We start from the raw sequence: 20,258 nt of genomic DNA on the forward strand, positions 1-20,258 counted from the left end.
CCTTCAGCACCACAGAGGGACCATCAGGCTAAATTCATTGGGGTTTGATGGCCCTTTGGAGTCTGTTTCTAAAAGGACCTCAAAGAGTTACAAGTAACAGTGACCAATTTTCAATTTTCCTTCATTTTTGTCTTAATTGGCTTGTCTCCATACTGCTGGGATGCCACTGAGTGTTGGACAACACCCATTAACATCCTCACTGTGGGCACAGCCTAAGTGATCCCCAGGAGAAAGGATTTGCACCCCTGTCTGCAGTGACAGTCACTGCCATTTAGTTCTGCTCAACATCAGCTCCCTTGAAAACAGCCCATAATCAGCTGTCCCCGGTTTAAGCACATCCTGAGCAAGCACAGGATGTGTAATGGATGGAAAGCAAATCATACTTTTCCTTTCCCCTGCTGTAGGATGTATCATGCATTTCACAGGAGAAAAAGGCCAACCTGATGCCAAAGTCGAGGGCTCTACTCAGCAGGGGAAGCAATGCCACAGGGGGATTTTCTGAGGATAAAAGCCTGTGGATGATTAGGAGGTGCTTTACAACAGCAGTGGTATCATAGCCTGGGGTCAGCCAGAGCTCTCAGGCAAGGAGGAAACCTTAGATCTCCTCTCCAAGACACAGAAATGGGGTTACACCTCGTTCTGAAGGGGAATGGGAGCCTAGAGAAACCAGAACTGCTGCTGGAAGGCGGGAGTAGGAGAGCAGGTCATATGTTTCTATTCCCAGCTCTCCATGGCATGATTTATCAAGTGGTTATTAAAAAAAAAAAAAACACCAAAACAAAAAAACCCCAAAACAACCAACCAAACAACAACAACAACAAAAAACCCACCACAAAACCAAAGAAAAACAAAGAAAGAATGAAATAACTGGATAGAGGTTGTACAGCCTGGGCTCCTCTTCATCTTCCAGCCTGCCTGGATACATGTCATTCTGGGAAAGGCTAGAGATCAGATACAGCCCTCAAGTTCAGGAGCTCTAACAGCGAATGAAAGAAAAGGCTCTGGATGAAGATAACTGCAGCAGTGATATGACTAATCCCAACATCTTCAGATGTTTTCCCCTCTGCCTGTAAGAGTTATGTGATCCTAAACATCCTCAAGGGGAAAAAAACCATTCTGGCTAGCAGATGACTAACTGCTTGCAAATAATACAGATATATTATTATACATGACAAAAGACCAAAATATCTAAAATGACAGTGCCCCACAGGAGGGCTCAAACTGGGCACTCTAGCACTGTTCTTTCCTAAAAGCAATTGAGAACCAGGCACCACGAGAGCCTGGCCACAGCCAGAATGGGCCTTTTGTTCCAGTGGGCCACTTACCACCTCGCAGCAATGCCCCCAGCAGCAGGGTTGGGCTAGACAGCCCCAGATCTTTCTGGAAAATAAGCAAAGTCAAAATCTTACCTCTCTAACCATTCTGGCTTTTGGAGGGAGGCATTGCCAAGCTGGGCTCACAGCTAATCCTCATCTCCACTTGTGGAGTGCTTGTTCACAGTGCTTGTTTTCCAGTTCCACTAGGGAGATGTTTATGTGCAGAGCCCATTTGTGCAGGCAACAAAAAGTCCAACTCACTGGAGATCCCTGGCCAAAAATAGTTTTAAAATGCATTATTAGCCACACATTACCCCCACCACATGTGCAGAGGGACGTGTCAGTGGAAGTTTCAGTTTTCTAAAGGCAGATGTCTGTCCTGCATGCCTAAGGTTTCACCCCCAACCTTTACCTCTGTGAGGAGGGTCATCCTGCTCCTAATCCATCCCCCTTTTCTGGTCCTCCCACAATGGGAGAGCCAAGTGAGTGGGACTCTTCCAAAAGCAGCAGCAGCGGCCAAGGAAATCAGCCTTGGAACAGATGTCGCAGAGAAGAAAAGGGATAAAGTTAAGACATTACTGCAGCATGACTGGTTAAAAGGTTTTAGTCCTGTGTTGCCATTGACAGTTAACTATAAATCAGCAGAGGAACATTGTTCTCTAACATAAGCCTTTGTATTTTTAGATCAATACATTCCACAAATGTTTTGTAAAGAGTTTCTTTGCCTAAAGGATCTACTTCTTCCCAAGCCGCAGTGGTATGGCATAAACCACGTCACTAGTAACAATTGTTCCTGCATTTGTTTCTGGAACATAGATCACACAACACAGTTTATTTGGGAGTGTCTGTGTACTCTTCAATTCCTGTCCTTCTTATTCAGCCTCATAGAGTAAAACAGGCAACTGTGAGTCCAGGGCAGGACACAGCCCTGCCCTAGAGTGATTACAGTCTCCATCAGATAATACGCTGCAAATTACACATGGTGAGGCACAGACCTCAGACAAGCAGCAAGGGAGAACAGCTTGGTTTGGGAAGGAAATTAAGAAAAGCAAGTTTTAAGGGCAACCTTGAAGGAAGACAGAGAAAAATTAGGAGGGGGAAACCTAGAAATTTCAAGGACTAAACAAGGTAGGAGAGAGGTTGTACAGCAGAACAGTGGAAAAAGGATGATGAATACCAGATGAGATCCAGATGCTGAATTTAATCAGATCTTCTGGTATCTCACTTTGGGCAGGTCAGAGACTCTAAACACCAAATACTTAAAACCATAGAGACACCAAGAAAAAATTAAAGACAACTTTACTGACCTCCAAAAGTTCATCACCCCCAAAAGAGTGCTGTTGAACAAAATGATCATCCAGCCAGCCTTGCTCCCAGCTCTCCATTGTCATCAGCAGCTTCTCTTACCTGCCACCAGCCCCTGCCAGGTGGCACTGGGAGACAAGTGGGATGGGTGGTGCAGACAGAGCAGCTTCAGCACACGATGCCTATGCTTCTCCCTTGAACTGGGCCAGTAGAGCACCTCCCATAGCAGCTCCTTGAGGCTGTGCCTTCCTTGGCAAGCTCAGCTCAGCAGGAACAAGCCCGGAGGTGCAGCAGAGGCATCAGAGCGAGGATAGGGCAAGATGGAAATGAGGCAAGGGCAGGGACAGGGGACATTGTTTATTAGGTCAGTGGGCACACTCAGAAAAACTACATGTGATTGCAGGCACATCAGGCTGCTTCAGATCTGAAATAGAAGCAATAACCTTAGAGCTAAATACAGACTGAGAATATTTGTTCTGTGTTCAACTTCATTATATTAATGAATTAGGCAGTTTGAGAGAAAGGGTGATTAGTTCCTGTTGATGAAAGGGAGAATGCTAGCCAGAGGACAGCTGATGATGTAATTTATGGCACAAAGAGAGAGTAAGAGAGATAGGAATAATTATTGCCTAGGAATGTCTGGTGGTGGCAAAAACTGTAATGTAATATGCAGTCGATATCTATGTGATTTTCTGTCCTGGAGTCAGGAATTTTAGTACTTGGATTGTCTTTTGAAGCAGTTCTGGTGACCTTCCTTGTAGGTCAGGAGTGAGAGGTTGGAGAGGGAGTGGCTGATCTCTTTACTGGGTGTTTCTGTCCCTTATCAGTTTGTACAAGTTAATTTGAGGTGGTTGCCTGCAGTTGTTGCCATCAGCCTGTCAAATCTGTCATGCAAAGCACACAGGCAGGAGGGTGGTAGCAGGTCTCAGTCCTTCTGTATCACTTAGAAATCTGATTCCATTAAGCAGATGTGGTTAATTGCCAGCACTTCTGAGTTCTTCACTATCCATTCGATATTGTTTCCTGTGTGGTGACAGTTCCAGAGAAACTGTGATTTCCTAAGAACCTAAATTTTCACATAAATATAAGTTCTTAGTGGACTTGTAGAGAGAAGAATATTCTGAAATCTATTTAACTCTACACCCAAAAGATAAATTAATGTGATGTGAGGTGGATTATTATTTATGATTACCTCATAATTTCTAAAATATTCTTGGACAACTGAATCACAATTTCTCAAGTGATTTGGTTTAGCAATGCTGAAATGAATCTTTAAGGACAGCACTGTAACAGTCTAAAGGCAAAAGAGCAGAATACCCGTTACTCAAAACACCCATTACTCAAAAATGAAATAGCAATTTTCTCAAATAAAATATGAGCTATGTCTCAAAGCAGTTAATAAATACAACATGAGATTCAATACGTAGTATTCATACATCTGCAAAGTAGGTAATTGCCCCAAGCGTTAATATTTTCAACAGTAATTGGAATTTTGCACTCTTCCACTCAGTTGTAGAGATGCTGTATGTACCTGGTTAAACCTGAAAAACACAGACCCCAGGGCTTGAAAAACACATTGCAGTTACCTACAACATCTGAGACTCAGCAGGGACTGAAAGGCTCAAATATGGGCTTAAAATCACCAAATCTACTCTTGCCCAGTTCATCTGTGGAAAATTCACACTTCTTAGCATGGCTGTGGCAGAGCCCAGCAGCCCTGTCTCTCTGCTGGCATGTGGGATGTGTAGCATCAGGGTCTAATGAAAATCAAAGGGGAATTTGTTTAGTTTGTAAAATTTGTCTGCAAATCTAAATTTGACCAGCAACAACTTCAGCTGTGAAATTTTCACATGATTTGTACTGGAGGAATATATACTTTCATATATATAGAAACATCCACAGACATTCTTTTAGAAAATGACACCAATCAGTATGTGAGATTTCAGTGCTCCAGAGGCCTTCTGCTGTGATGGGGATGAATCAGACTCTACATGCCATGGACAATGAGAACCCAGTACCTCACTTTTATAGGCATGTCTTGTTTCAAAAATAATCCAGGTTAAGAGAGCTGAGCAACAAAGGAGGCACTCCAAGACCACAGTGACTAAATGCAATAAAAGGAGGGAATGGCAGGTCAGCCCCAGAGCTTGTTCCTGTGGCACAGAGAAACTGGATGAAGTTCCTTATAGCAAACAGCCAGGGAAAGTCTGGCACAGCGGATTCCAGTGGAGACAGAGGTGGAAACAACACAGAAAAGGGCAATGGCTTGCCCAGAGTCAGCTCTGGACTGTGGAGTAACTGAGCTATTATCTATGACACCATGCTTCTCTCTAACCTGCCACCTCTGGTTTCCATCAGCATGGCTGAAAACTCCTGGAGTGTTGCATTACTGAGGCTGCCCAAGCAGCAAATTCACCCCATTCCCTGGGACTGAGAGCATCTCCTGCAACCCTTTCCTGTGTTCTGACATTCCCAAGCTCTTGACACTGCGTCTTTCAAGTGAAGCCAAGGAAAGCCCGAGGCCAGGAGGTGCTGGGAGAGGGCACCTCTCTCGCTGGAGCCTTGCACGTGGTGTCTTCCCTGGCATAACAGCTCCAGCACGGCACAGTTCAGATCTGAGGTCAGGCGGAAGTGGAGTCTGGGTGAAGAGAGGAGCAGCATGAAAGCCTGAAGCAGCACATCAAGTAGCAAGAGGTGGTGAACAAAGGGAGCATCACAGAACTCGGTCCTACTGAGGATGCTGTAGGAGGCAGAAAAGTCATGGTTATGGGTGTAGCAGGGAATGAATATGTTCTGCCAAGGAAAGAAGGTGGATTTCCAGGCCTGCTTTTAAAGGCATTAGCCAGTTGATAAAAAATTCTGAGAGAAGCTCACAGGGGCACTAAGCAACAATAATTAAGGCTCTACAGTCCCAGAGTCCTCTTTTATGCTCTTGGTAATCCTGAAGCCAAGGAGACAAGGGAATGTAGCACAATGAGCTCCATGGCTGACAGACTGTGTAAATGTAAGAGTGTCCCAAAACACAGAGCAAAGGAGCTCTGATTCCAGGCCTCTGAAGTGCTTAATCACCAAATGTTTACATCACAGCAAGTTCCACCAAAACTGCAGCCATCGATACTACAGGTTGTTTATAACAAACCAAAGCTGACAGAATAAAGGATGGAGGTTGAGGGATGTCTGCACTGCATGCCAAGGCTTTTTTAAAATATTGTACACCTGCCATTTGTTCCACACACTGATCATATTTTGTCTATGAGGTAGAGAACTCATCATTCCAAAGGGGACGTGGTTTATGTTCCTGAGTCTTAATGCTTTTTCCCTTCTGTAAGGCAGAACTCCTTACTACTGTCACTAAAATAAAGCCAAGAGGACAAGTCACAGAGGCACTGCCACGATAACTGTTCCTCTCACTGATCTTTGGAAACAGTCTCTTCAGCAGGATTTTACAGCTCTGGCACTTCAATTTAGCAAACTTTTTATGCAACTCATGAGGGGAATGCAGCCAACTCTGTATACTCAATTTAAATCAACCTGCTGATGATATAAAAAAAGAGTGCTGAACCACCAGTTTGCTTCATCTGCTCCAAAACTACCAACACAAACTCTGAGGTATTTATTCCTGAAATGTTAATAGAACAGTCTGGGGCATCAGATCAGTACATGAACTCTGCTTTGATCCCATGTCAGTCCAAAGAGCTGATTTAACAACTTGTTGTTTGGTTACTTGATAGTTCAGAATGTAGCTGGGATTTTTGCTCCCACCAGGCTTTTGCAGGTTGGGATACGGTGGAAGCAGAGAGTGCAGCACTGGGGGATCATCTGTCCTGGCTGTGCACCAAGAGATTGTACAAGCAATATTCAGCAGCTTTCTAATTTTGCACCATCAAAGAAGGATGATCCTTCTGTAGCTTATAGAACCATAGAATGGTTTGGGTTGGAAGGGACCTTGATAGCTCACCTAGTCCAACTCCCTGCATTGAGCAGAGACAGCTTCAATTAAATCAGGTGGCTCAGAGCCCTATCCTCAATGTGTATGAATTACCTGAGCCGAAATTGAGAACTGCAGAACTTGTACTCATCGACCTGCAGTGCCAGGCCCTGGACTCAGCTCCAGGGACCCTGGAGAACAGGACACAACAAAGGAGCACTACTCTGTGAACTCCATCCACAATTCAGCTTTCCACGGCAGAAATAACCAGAGCAGTTTCATTTTGGTGGCCATTACCAGACTCCTGATCAAGAGAGACGTCTGTTCCCTACCCACAGAATGAACATAGCACAGACTATAGCTGTCCCCTGAACTTTCTGTGCAACCATGCTGGAGCCTCTGAGCAGTTTCAGGGATCCTCGACTGCAATTTTGGAAAGTTATTGACTTGTGCTGAATTAAGTGAGCCCTACAGACTAAAGTACCTTGAACTTGTGCTTGGGTGGGGACCTGGGGTGAAGTGATAGGAGGCACTAAGCAGCACTGAGGGGGTCACATACTTATATTCCTACCCTTTTCTTCACTGTAAATCAAAGTCACCTTCCAAGGTTTAATTCATACTGGCAATTCTAAGGAAGCAAACTACATGTTCACATGAGAAAATACAAAAGAATTTGCACACCTGAGCAAATGCTTCATTTTCCCTATTTTCACGTCCTTTCTATCCAAGCAAGTGCATTTACCTGACAGCTGAATACTGGGTGTGCACAAACGACCCCAGCGATTCACCTGGCACTTGGTGAGAACAGAAAGTTGCAATGTGAATGTTTGGTCTCAGAAATTCAGCACCGAACTTCAGCAGAAGATAAATAACTGGGTGAAGCAGACTGAACACAAAGCAGGCATCTCTCATTCCTCTAACAAGATTTAAAAAATCATTCACACTTAAAGGTGAAAAACCACTAAAACAAAAAAATCTCCACACTTGCATTGAGAGAACTTGAAGTTCTCTTTGACTTGTCTCCTTTCAAAGCACCAGAACCAAACCCTGCTTGTCAAATCTTTATATTGAAAGGGGCTGCAAAAATGTATGTTCCAAAAGGTTTTTCCTTGTCCCTTCAGACACAGAGCTGGTTGTAGTGGAAAGAAACAAATCAGCCTGAGAAAAGGATAAGCTCACTGACCTTTAAACAAATGATCTCAGTTTAAATCACAGGAATAGAAATATTACAGAACACATGAAGAGTCTCCACTGTCAGAGTTACTCAGCATCTTGGGCAGTTTAGGTATTAGTATTGTGCTGTAAATAGTAAAACAGTAGCAAATCTTAAAAGTCTAGGCATTCAAATAGGAATACACAGAGCTGGCATTCTCTGTTTTCCAGCAACTGATCCAGCATCTTTCTAATTCCTCTTAAAAGCAAAATCATCCACTTAAAATGAGGTACTAAATTATGCGCTTTTAAGGCCAGTGCTGTCCACAGTTGTCCTGTGAGTGGAAAGATCAACCAGATGGCAAACTCAATAAAAGGGAGCCAGTTAAACAGAGACAGATGAACACTGAAAAAAACCCTTTGCTCCATTATTGCTTTTGAACTGGTTGTCATGGCACTGGAAATGGATACTACTGTCAGCCTCCCACCTCTGTCCGGCCAGCTCTTCCCAGCCTCTGCCCAAAGCAGGGAATTTGCACTGGTGTGAAAAGCACAGGCTGCTGCCTCCACAGCTCCACTCTCACCAAAGAGGGGGGATGTGCATGGAGTTGCACCTTTTGTCACATCAAGTGCATCCAACAGGAAAAGACTAACCTTCAGTCTCAAATTCCAGTGTCAGAACACTGAAGTTAATCTCATTTTAATTCTGTGCTCTGTCTGTAGCTCACAACTTGCTGCCAAGAGCCAAGGACTATCCACTTAGCACTGGGTCTCTGTACGGCTGGAGCTGCCATGGAACATAAGCTGACCTTTGTCAGATTTACACATTAATGCAGTTTCTATTCCCCTAGACAATGTCCATTAGCAAGGAACACTATTTGCTGAGCAGATGGAAAAGAGTAAAGGATTCAACTTCAAAATAGACCTGGAAGAACTGAGTTGTTCTGTCAGCCTCTGCATTCTTTCCCCTCCCACTCCCATTTGATTTTGAGAATCTATTCAGTTAAAATTGGTAAAATCTGCTAAAATAAATACCTTAGAATGTCACAGTATAGTTGCATTACATTTATCTTTTTAATAGAGCATATAAAATGCAAGTTTACAATGGATTTAGTAAACTGTAAATCAGCACTTTTATTCAGTTTCGTTTCTGAGCTATTAATCCCTAATACAGAGGCAGAGTGCTGATTTGCTAGTCTAGGACCTCCCAAGAGAATAGTTCCAATAATCCCAATGACATGGAAAGGAAATGTTACTCAGTCACCTGAGTCCCTGCTAGACACATCCCATCACCCCATAACCCAACATTCACAGAGCTTAAGAGTCTTAATTATCAAGCAAAAAAAAAAAAAAAAAATTTCCATTTTGGCTTCAGTGAGCTGCAGTTATGAAAAACAAGTGGGATTTTTTCAAATAACTGAAGGCAAGCCCTTAATGGGGTTATGTACTTTGTCAGGGGTATTTTGGGTAAGGAACCCCATATGAGATGCAGCCATAGAGCCACCCTTCCCTTTGCTCCTGAGTCAGACTCTGGTGCATCCCTAGCAGTGCCAGCACAAGGAACACAGTGCTCAGATCGTCAGCAGGACACAAATAACACACATAGCACCACAGCCAAGTAATTTTAAAGAATTTTAATACAAACTTAATATAAACTATTTCAGTCCCTCTTAACATGTAAGACACTGACTCAAAATACTTTTATACCTTTTTTCAAGTATTGCACAATGTAGGTACAAAATTAATATTTACGATTACATTTTCTTCCATAATATATAGCAAAAATCTTTAAACTTTTAACAGAAAATACAATTTGTATTTCTTTTGAAAAAAGCAAATATTCCGTACATTTTAATTCCACCACTAAGGAATATTCTGTACACAACTTTTTTACTTTTTTTAGAATTGATGTCTTTAAGATGGATATCTTACAATTTTAGTAAAAAAAATACAACATGAAGCTGCTGCAGCTGTCACAGATCACTGTAGTAAAAAGATATAAATGCAATACCATGTTGTAGAAACAATATATATACTCTGATATTTTACAAACTTTGTACTAAATTAAATTATACAATTAGAAAAAGACCAATAAACCCACCTATTAGCGCCAATTTTTATATATATACATATATGTCTGAGCACACATATATATACACATGAAAAAATTAGCCACTTCCTTGCTATATCTTAAATACTGTAAGAGGCCATATTTTTGAGAGTATAATTTTGTAATGTACAGTCAGTATAAAATAATTTTGTGCTTGGTTGGCAAATGAAAAAATGATGCATGTTGTATTTATCTAACCAAGCCTGAATGTGTTCATACTACAAGCCTTAAAAAAAATCTCAAGAGGTGGGAAGAAAGATACACCCTTGGGTACGTGCACTTCAACTTGTACAATAGTATTTACTTGGATTTCGCTTTCGGTTTATTTTCAGTTAGCCATAACTGGCTGGAATTGCTGGTTAGAATACTGCATGTTGTTTAAACTAAAATTCAAGCCATCCACAAAAGACTTCTCATTTAGACCTCCATAGGCTGCGAACATATCAAAGGCATTACTGTACTGGAGAGGACTGAGGTTAAGGGGGCTGTCACCAGGAAAGATGCTACTGGTACTACTTTGACCCTGCATGTTGGGGAAAATGAACTCCTTTGCATTAGGAGAGAGAGCAGAAGTCTTCTGCTGTTGCTGTTGCTGACTGCCTAGGCCAAGCCCATAGAGAGAGTGCATGGAGGAGGAGAGGGATTTCTGCTTCAACAGGTCATTGACATTCAAGCCAAGGTTGGTGGGAGAGGTGCGGGCGACCTTGTTGCCACGGCCGCTATTCTTCATTTTGGTTGAGCCAAACTTGGTGGCAGCAAATGTGGCAGTGGTGAAGGTTAAAGGCTGAGTAGAGCGGGGCATGAAGGTTGGGCTCACAGCAGCTGAGTGACCGAAGGGAGGAGAAGGAGAACTAGACACTGAAGATGCTGGGTCACTAATAGGCATGAACACCTGGGCCTCGGGGTTAAAGCTGTTCTTGATTTCCTTATCCAACTCACATCCATTTTCATTATCATCCACATAAAGCACTTTCACTGGTCCCTTTTCACCGATTTGGTATGAAACCTCAAATGGGTCAATCCAAACACTGAGATCCTGAGGCAAGTTGCCGCGAACATCATCAATGTCCAAACCACTCTCTTTGGATGCTTGTTCTATGACTGGGTCCACTTTCTCCCCTATATGAATACATCTAAACCCTGATCCTTTGTATGGCTTTTCTGGATACCAGTGCCCTTCATACTTCTTTTTCAGAAGTCTTTCAAGCTCTTCACCAAAAATGTTGACACGTCGTCTGGGAAGCTTATTGTACAAATATGAAATAATAAAATTGAGTGCTACTTGGATTTCAAGCTGCATAGCTGCTTTGCCACAGAGTTATAAGTCTGTTTCAAAACCCAGAGAAGAAAGTGTTCAAGATGCCACAGGGAAACAAAATTTCATTGAAAATGCTGATTCAAGTTGATTATTATCCTTCACCTTGAGTGCTCTTGTTCCTTTAAGAAAAAAAGAAAAGCAAACACATCCAAATAAGAACAGCGGAAGATCAAGTTCCGAGGCCTATTCTTTTAGCTTCACTTTCTGCAGAAAATACGTTACTTTTTAAGTGAAAAAATGTGCATCAAACTATTTCTGTTCCTGCCTGAGGAAGGTGAGGATGTCAGCTCCACTCAGTGTGACTTACAAACAACACTAGAGAGGATAGGCTTGTGTTTACATATACAGCATGAAGCACTTCCAAATCACGTGAGCTGGGTGTTTAGTTATTCACATAGCAGCAAGGATAATTTTTAAGACATCACAGAACTGCCAAGTGTGTCAATGGTTAAATTTCCAACCTGTATTTGGATGATTTATAGTACTCAGCTGCAAAATTTAGTACCAGACCATTAGTTTAGCCTGAAAGGTCTTAGTCCAAGGGTCATTTATCACTTTAAAGTTTGGAAACATATTGACTGCAACTGTAGGCTGCAGAATTATAATAATGTTAACAGTTGCTTTAGATAGTTTCTTACAAGTAGCTAAAATGATGTGACATTTATTTTAAGTCCAAGCAAATCTCCCTAAACTCTGCACGGGTGAAATGATGCAAACTGAAGAGAAAATGTCCGCTGTGCACATCCAACAGTTCATACTGAAATGCAGTCAGCATATTCATAATAGCTGCCCATATGCTCAGTCAGAAGGGTGGCCAAGACTGATCATTATTTCACAAATTTTTCTCTTTCTACAAATTATTCTCTATTTTCAGATGAAAGATGCAATTATATACTCAATTATTGTATCGCACTGTCTGTAACTCAGATTTCAAAAAGTTCCTGGGCTAACAGGGCTTCTGACAGCCAGATTGCCTTTCTCCTTCTCCATGACTCTATTTTATATTTAATGTAAGCTATGGTTGTCACTCCTTCACAAAGGACAAAAGAGAAATTAGCTATCTAAAGTTAGCGAAGGGACAAGAATCAGGTATTAGCACACAAACTGCTAACACAAATCCCGCAGTACCTCGGTATAAACATACACACACACCACACACCTTTGTCAAAAAGTTCCAATAAAAGAAAATGTGGGGATTGTTTTTGGCTCAAGTTAAAAGCCCAAAGAGAATTTCAATTAACTGTGGGCTTTTCTGCACTGCATCACTAAGAACAAAATTTAGCATAGCTGTCACTAAAGATTAGAGAAATCAAGGTTAAAGGATTTTGACATTAACAATGCGACTACACAGCTTTTTTTATTTCTTGCTTCAAATAATCTCCTTTTAAAGTCTGGAACCCTATTTCCAAGCCATTCGTGTTCTCCCCAACATGGTATGGGAATAGTTTGAAAGGCTACGTGTATGATAAGGCGACCTTTAAACGTTTGCTGGATCAGCACCGGGTGGGGATAAGGAAAAGATCAAGGGCAAACAGAAGATATTTACAAAAGGGGCACAATCAGTACCGAAAAACTGATTGGGTGGTTAAACGGGACATTTTAAAATTATTTATTAATCCATCTGCGCTCTTTCCCTTCCCCCATGTCCTTTAAGAAAGGAACGTTCCTTTCAGAGTGCACCAGGCTGACGCTGTGAATTTCTCTACGCGAAACGGATCCACAGTACAAAAGCAGCTGATCAAACATACTGGCTTGATAATTTTGAACTTGTTCTTTTTATGTATTTATGGGAAGACGGCAGTATTTCTGGGGGATCCGAGCCCATACGTGGCCCAGCAGCAGCGCCCTGGCAGGAGCCTTAAGCAGTGGGAGTTACATAACCAGGCAGTCGGGTCTCATTAGATTTCTGCTCACAGCCCTGGAGCTCCGGCGGCAGCGGGAGGAGGAAGAGCATTTTCTGAGCCCATAAGAAACCGAAGGAGGAAGAGGGATATCTGGAGAGCAGGTGGGGGTTGCAGGGCCCCTCTCTCCGAGCAAAGTCGGGCAGGTCCCGCAGGGCGCTGCCGGCGCTCCTGGAGCGGCCCAGCGCCGATTACTCAGCCGGCAGCGCTCCCTCCTCCCCGCCCGAGAGCGGTTGGGGCGGCCCAGGGGGAGCAATCCCTCACTGCCCAGCCGTGCTCTCTCTCCCAGCCCCTTCCCCGAGGAGCCCCTGCATCCACCGGGTGGCCTCCGGCACCGCGGGGTCGCGACCGACTCAGCACACCCCGCCCAGGGGCCGGGGCCGGGCTGTGCTGCCTCAACCCCCCGCCCGCGCTCCCCTGCGCCTCACGGCCGGTACTCACCCAGGGGTGCGGGGGTAGTGCAAACAGTCCCGGCGGGGGTGTGAGGGCGGTGGGTGGCGACTCAGCACCCGATCCCCATCTCCGAGCGCCGGCTCTCTCGGCGAGGATGGGAGGGGAGAGGATAGAGAAGAAAAAAAAAAGGGGGGGGGAGGGGGAAGGGTCGGAAAAAAAAAAGGGGGGAGGGAAAGGGGGGAGGGCAGTGCTGCTTACACCCCCACGACAGGCGCACTGGGCCGCCACAACTGCAACTCCTCGGCTTCTGCACCGCCGCCCGCCGCGCCCCTACTTATACCCTCTCTTGCCCCGCCCATGGCCGCGCCCCCACTACGTCCCGCGCGGCCACACCGCCCAAGCCCCACCCTCCTCTGAATAGCGTCCGGGTGGCCCCGCCCCCGGCTGACGAGGCTCCGCCCCCCGCCTGGGTCGCTCCGCTGCCTTCTCTCCTCCCCGGTGCGGCGCGCGGGGCCACTCTGACGTTAACGGGCTGCTCACTTCGCAGTCCCGTTGCGTCACTGCCGACGTCAAACCCTGCCCTTGCGCCCCTCAGCCCCCCGGGGTAGGGAAAGGGGGGAGCGCTGAACTACATCTCCCATGACCACCGCGGCCCGTGGGGGCCTCAGCAGCGGCGATGGCGGGGTTGGCGAGGGCCGCCTGTACGGCTGGCACCCCTCAGGCTCTGCGGTGATCCAGGCGGGTTCCTTCGTGAGGGGGGCACGGGACGACTCCTCACATCACCGCCAACATCCCCTCTTCGCCGCGCCTGGCGGCTAAAAATACTCTCCACAGGTAGCAACGCCCGGCGATTGGCTGTCTGCCCGAGTGGCCGCCGCTGATTAGCCAGCGGGACGCGGAGGGGCGAAACTAGGCCGGGTTCTGGCGGAACGAGGGTGAGCACTGGGGGCAATGTGTGCCCTTTAGTGCCGCGGGGCCTAGTGTGAGGTTAGGGGTTGTAGGGGCTCACACCGCCAGCAGGATGCGGTTCTGGAGGACAAATTGTGAAGGGTTGTTTTTTTTTTTTGTTTGTTTTTTTTTTTTTTTTTTTGTTGTTGTTGTTTTTTTTTTGTTTTTTTGGGTTTTTTTTTGGTTTTTTTTGTTTTTTGTTTTTTTTTTTTTTTTGTTTTTTTTTTTTTTTTTTTTTTTTGGTTTTTTTTTCCGCCTCTTGCTCTGTTTGTATAATAAAAAAGCATTTTGCCATAAGTGCTACACGGGCCCCAGGAGAATTTTGGAAGTGCCAGTCGAAGAAATGCCAGGACTTTTATCCCTTTGTAGCTGTGAGTATATATGAGAATTGGAGGCAGTAACGCAAAGGCTGAAATATTAAAGGAAATAAGAGGATAATATTTAGGATTTTCCACAGCTTAACATTCCTGATGGAAGGCTTGATTAATTGTAAAACATAGTTTTTATTCAGATGTATCATCATTGACGCTGCTGGGATTGCAGTATTGCAAACAACTTGAAAATCTTGATTAAAACTCAAAATATTTAATATTTCTCCGTGTATTTCTCACCCATTTTTAAATCTAGAGGGTTGAACATGCTTTCAGTGAAAACTGGGTCACTTGTCACTATGGTCCCCAAACGGAAAATAAAATGTGAAGATTGTAACATTACAAGCACTGGCAGCTGGGAGACTACTGGGAACTAATGTAGCATCTCCGGGAATCTGAGAGTCCGGAGTATTTGTTTTGATAAAAAAGAGACAAAGTGAAACAAGTCCCTTATCGGTGTTGGGATCCCTGACTCGGGAAGAATGATGTATGAACTTTAATGATTTTAGAAGGTTAAATATTATATTATATTATATTATATTATATTATATTATATTATATTATATTATATTATATTATATTATATTATATTATATTATATATTATATTATATTATATTATATATTATATTATATTATATTATATTATATTATATTATATTATATTATATTATATATATATTATATTATATTATATTATATTATATTATATTATATTATATTATATTATATTATATTATATTATAGAACTGTTACTAACTACTAACTAGAAACCTCGTGACTCTCTCCTGAGAGTCCCAACACAGCTGTGGATCCAATTGGTCAATGAATTTAAAACACTATTACTAGAATATAATTAAGCAATCACCTTGGGTAAACAATCTCTATACCACATTCCACATGGGCACAAACAGGGAACAGCGAATGCGGTAAGAATTGTTTTTATTCTCTTATCTCTGTTTCTCTTGCAGCTTCTCTCAGGAGAAATCCTGAGAAAGCTAAGTCTCTCTCTGTTGAGAGGGCATGTGAATATCACACTCCCTAAACAGAGAAGGTGAAAAGACAAATAGAGGGGGTTGTTTTGTTTTAGTTTTGGTTTGACATTAGAGCTCAGGAATCTCCGTGGAACAACAAAAACGCATTGACAGGTGACATCAGCCACTGGTGACAGTTCAGCTCTTGCTCTGCTCAGTTCTGGGTGGCAGCAGCAGATTTCCTTCTGAAGTGGGAAAAATTGCACAGTGGTGCAGATCAGTGTTTTCAGGTGAGATTTCATAAGGAGCTTTACAAACCCAGTAACTGCTGCTGAGCTGCTAAAAAAAGCCAGGTTCTAGAAGCAGAGACTTTCTTTTAAATGGCTTTAGTGCAACATGAGAAGCATTAGGAACTGAATTAAATGTACAGAGCTAAGACCTTGGTAATCAAGGCAGCCATGGGATCCCTTAAAGCTGTAAAAATTGGGATGTGCTTTTCTGGGGCTTATGGAAAGGAAGCTTCTCATGCAGTCCGTGCTGCACCAGAGAAATCTGGTGTTAAATGCAACTAGACCAATTTTTAGGTCCCTCCCACCCCAAACCATTCTATGATTCTAAATGTTAATGATGGGTCATTGGCCCAGGAATAACCTCTTCGAGGATCAACCCCACTTCTAGTGTTCCAGTGTTTCAATTTATCCTTTTTTTCTGAAAAACTAAACTTTTAAACTGCAGTGATCACAGTGTGGTCCACATAAGGCATGTCAGAGGTAGGTGGCCAAACTGTAGTAGTGTTAAATTATTAACACTGAAACCCAGAGTTTAATCCAGGATAATTTTTATTCTTAAAGCCTCGACTGGCTTTTTGATCCACAAGGGTCAGAGTAGGGCCTGCAGTTTTTTTCAGCCCTTTTGATTAATACACAGTAATAACAAAATGTATGCCTCCCTGCTAGAAAATCTTTAAAGATGCAGTCAATACAAAATAACTTCAGCAGCAAAACATTACTCAATGTTGCCAATTCTATTCAGCTGGAAGATTAATGTTAAAAGAAAAGAAAAACTATATATTTTCATCTCTCCTGACAGACCTTGACAAGTCTTCTCCCCAGCAGAGCAAATCCACACAAGTATTTCAGAGCAGGGCAGGAGGCAGGAGTGAGATTAGAAGTGAGAAGACTTTCTTAATCTATATTAAATAAGAAGGGTTTGATCTCATGCCCTGTTCGTAGCCAGATCCTGTAATGCTCACCAGCAGACAGCCATCAGCAACTGAACCACAATTTCCACAGTCTGGGTCTTTGCAGAATAATCTCCAAATCTAAGATCTCTGCATTGTAAAACAACTACATTACCACAAAATCTTGTAGAGACTGCACAGACTTGACAAAGAGACCTTCTTTTCTGCTAAAGAAATCTAAATTTGATTTCTGAAATAATAACTAGCACTCTTTAAAATCTAAATTAGTATTGTTTATTGATCAACACATCCAAATCCAAAATACAGTTTGTTAATCTTAAAAGTTGTTTAAAGCAATTATATATAACCAAGAAAATTTTTACTAATTATGTCAACAAGGACAAGAATTTGAAAGCTGCAGGAAGATAGGCTCAGAATTTCCACCACCCATCCTTTTCATAGAATCCTCTTCTCTGCTAAATGAATGTTGATGTACAGAATATATAAGATTTGTCCTGATGGTGGACATGAGGTTTTGTATCATACATTCCCGAATAGAGTGCAGTCTCTTTTCTAACATTTTCCTATTTGGAATCAAAATTCTCCTTTTAGCGTGGGAGCCAGGGCTTTGATCTTGAAAAATTGGAAAGCTTTCCCCATTGTATTCATCCCTCTCTAGCCCAATTTTATCCATTTGCTGATTTTAACATGTGTTCCTTATCCCCCACCATCTATCAGTGTGAGCAACCAGGCCTGGCTGCTCTCCAGCAGATATCTTAGCACCGAATTTGAAATGGAATGTAGATTGTCTTACATTTCACTTTACCAGCAGTGATTTTTTCCATAAATACTGATTAGAAAGGGGATCTGGACCTCTCAGGTGTTGCCCAGTACCAAAAGCTCTCTGACCAGAAAGGTTTTTTGAGGTGGGAAACCACAAAATCATCTTGTAAGTGACATTGTTTCAATGGAGTAAAAAATAAGCAGGAGCAGAATTCAGGCAAAACAGCCAGGTTGCCTTCTAGGAGAGCCCCAAGCTTGTCTCTAATCCTGTGAATATATAATTTTTCTGGGCCAACATCAGTAGAAGGAACTGATCTGCAGGAGATTAGAGCTCAGAGCTCACAAGACATCACCCTCTCCTAAGTGGAATGCTACCAATATTTTAGCTTACCTAGAATAAGTTGATAGAGTCCTGAGCAAGACATAAAAAGGAGCTTTTGGGTAAGAAGGAGAAATAAAACTAGGAGAAATAAAGATTTTGCACCAAAGCTTTTTTCTTCTCAAAGTTTCATCCAGCTTCAAGGATGAAACTTCAAGTAAAAATGTTGGTTGTTTGTTTTGCCTGAAGATGGTATAAGGTAGGATCGGTTCTTGAAGAGGAGCCTGATAAGCAACATTTTCAGAATGGGGTACAGATTCTGAGAAGGCCAGTAAAAAAGAGTGAAGTGAAGAGAAAGTAATCTAAAACTGCTGTGAAAAGTAATGGTTACAAGTAAAGAGAAACTCTAATAAGAGGGAGAGGGAATGGGAAATATTTTATGAGCGTCAGAATTTCCTATAGCTGTGAATAAATGGGCTGAAGAAGAAGAAAAGGAGATTGATTTCATACATTAGAGAGGTTGACCTTTGAAGAAAGTTTTATTAAAATCCAATGTAATTTTTTTACTCAAGTTCACCTTTGTGCTGGGAACCTGCCAGTTTAATGTCAGTTAGTTGTGCAGTATCTGTTAATAGATAAAATTATGAGGTGAGGACTGTCCTAGCTGATAGCCATGGAACTTCTAAGTTAATCAACTTCAAGTGCTTTACTATGCTTATTCCAAACAATGATTCATAAACAGTTTTAAAGAGACAGAAAGATGCTTTTTAAACTGTCAGTACTTTCATGGGGATCAAAAATAAACACTGAAGATGAAGGACTGGTCTTTTGCCCTTTCAATCTGTGAATAGATGAAGGTAGCTTAAAAACATCTCACTAGGAATTTACTTAAGAATTTTGTGTACTTAGCATTTTCCTGGAAGGCAAGTAAATATTTTTTTCCTGAAAAGGGAATTCCAGGAAAACCATTCAGTCTTATTCAAGAGAGATACTGAATGTGAAAAAAATAGATAGTAAATGGGGAAAAAAACCATCAGTACAAAGAAATAGCTTTCATTCAGTCCATTTAAATGGAAAGAAAGAGCAATAGAGCGGTGATTGTTTACCAAAACGGTCCAATAAATACAAAAATTCTGCTACTTTTTTTGATGTTCTGATTAGCATCAGCTAGGGTAAAAAGAATATCATCTGAGAATGACCATGGGTCTCTTTTTGAAAAAAATAGAAACTCAACTTTATTTAGGCAAAAATCCAGCCTTTCCTGACTAACCACAATGTCCTCTAAACCAAATCTGCACCCTTTGGCTCTCCCAGCAATGCTTTTTATTTACTTAGGAAGGATCAGTGAAGCCTTCACTGTTTTCTAGGTCTTCAACAAAGTGCTGTAGACACACCTTGAATGAGAAGGGGAGGAAGGATGCTTCCATGCATTGTCAATTTATTATCGAGATTGGAAGGTGCCTCAATTTTTTGCAATAAAATCCAGAACAAAATATAATTTTAACATCCCCAGAAGATCTCCCTTGGCTCTTGCCTAAGAATTTAAAACAACCAAGAACAGTGCAGCTCAGTAAGAAGCCATCCATATTTTAAGCTGTCAGGCAATCCCTTTTCTCTGGAGCGTGTGGTTGTTGACTGGGTTTCTTATGCCTTTCTGCATGCTATTCCTATCAGTAACAATATTTTATTCTGAGCACAGGACTTGGAGAGTTTAATTAGTGACTACAAGGTGACAGGCAGAATATTGCCTTTAGGAAAGGGACTGGTTAGAGGTGTTGATACTGGGTCTGAAGGCAGTCTGATTTGAGAAATGCTGAGTTAACCTGCTGTGCTGTCATGCTGTGACAGTGTGAGTGATGGTGACTTCAAAGTAAATGAGTTCAAATGTCTGTGTCTTGATAAATACAGTCTGAAAATCGTCCTCATGAGAAGATCATGAAAACTATCTGCATTTAAAAAAACCCAAACAAAACCCAAAAGGGTGTTTCTTTTCAGCCGAACGGGAACCCAGTACTTGTGCAGACATGAAGAGCTAGTTGAGTGGAAAGATGTCAGGATATGACAGTTGAAGGTTTGACCCTGAATCTTTAACGCTATTGTCTGTGGGGGAAAAAAAGTCAATGGGAATTTCTCTTTGAGCTTGCTGTGTTACAGATCTGGCCCTTACTCAGCTCCTATTGAAGTCCATTGAGTCACAGAGACAGGAATAATGGAAGGGAATGAAGATTCAAGCTGTGTGTTTGCTCCTGAGACATACATAA

At 42.4% G+C, this 20,258-nt stretch overlaps 1 protein-coding gene and 1 long non-coding RNA gene across 3 annotated transcripts in view; one reads left to right on the forward strand and one right to left on the reverse strand.

Annotated features, from left to right (window-relative positions):
- Positions 1–9,320: 9,320 nt before the first annotated feature.
- Positions 9,321–13,726, reverse strand: TOB1 (transducer of ERBB2, 1). Its single transcript, XM_053960738.1, has 2 exons — positions 13,472–13,726; positions 9,321–11,248 (listed from the first exon to the last, which is right to left on the reverse strand). Exon 2 carries the CDS (start codon positions 11,109–11,111, stop codon positions 10,140–10,142), a length of 972 nt encoding a protein of 323 aa, XP_053816713.1. The 5' UTR covers positions 11,112–11,248; positions 13,472–13,726; the 3' UTR covers positions 9,321–10,139.
- Positions 12,175–20,258, forward strand: part of LOC128797838 (uncharacterized) — a 28,681-nt gene continuing 20,597 nt past the window's right edge. For both annotated transcript variants that reach the window (XR_008434246.1, XR_008434247.1), the window contains exons 1-2: positions 12,175–13,134; positions 14,656–14,742. This is a non-coding gene — a long non-coding RNA (uncharacterized LOC128797838). The remainder of the gene's footprint in view (positions 13,135–14,655; positions 14,743–20,258) is intronic.

Source organism: Vidua chalybeata, chromosome 19, assembly GCF_026979565.1.
Source record: "Vidua chalybeata isolate OUT-0048 chromosome 19, bVidCha1 merged haplotype, whole genome shotgun sequence".
NCBI lineage: Eukaryota > Metazoa > Chordata > Aves > Passeriformes > Viduidae > Vidua > Vidua chalybeata.

Coding starts and splice junctions, on each gene's coding strand:
- TOB1 (XM_053960738.1), bottom strand. CDS start 11,111: ATGCAGCTTGAAATCCAAGTAGCACTCAATTTTATTATTTCATATTTG.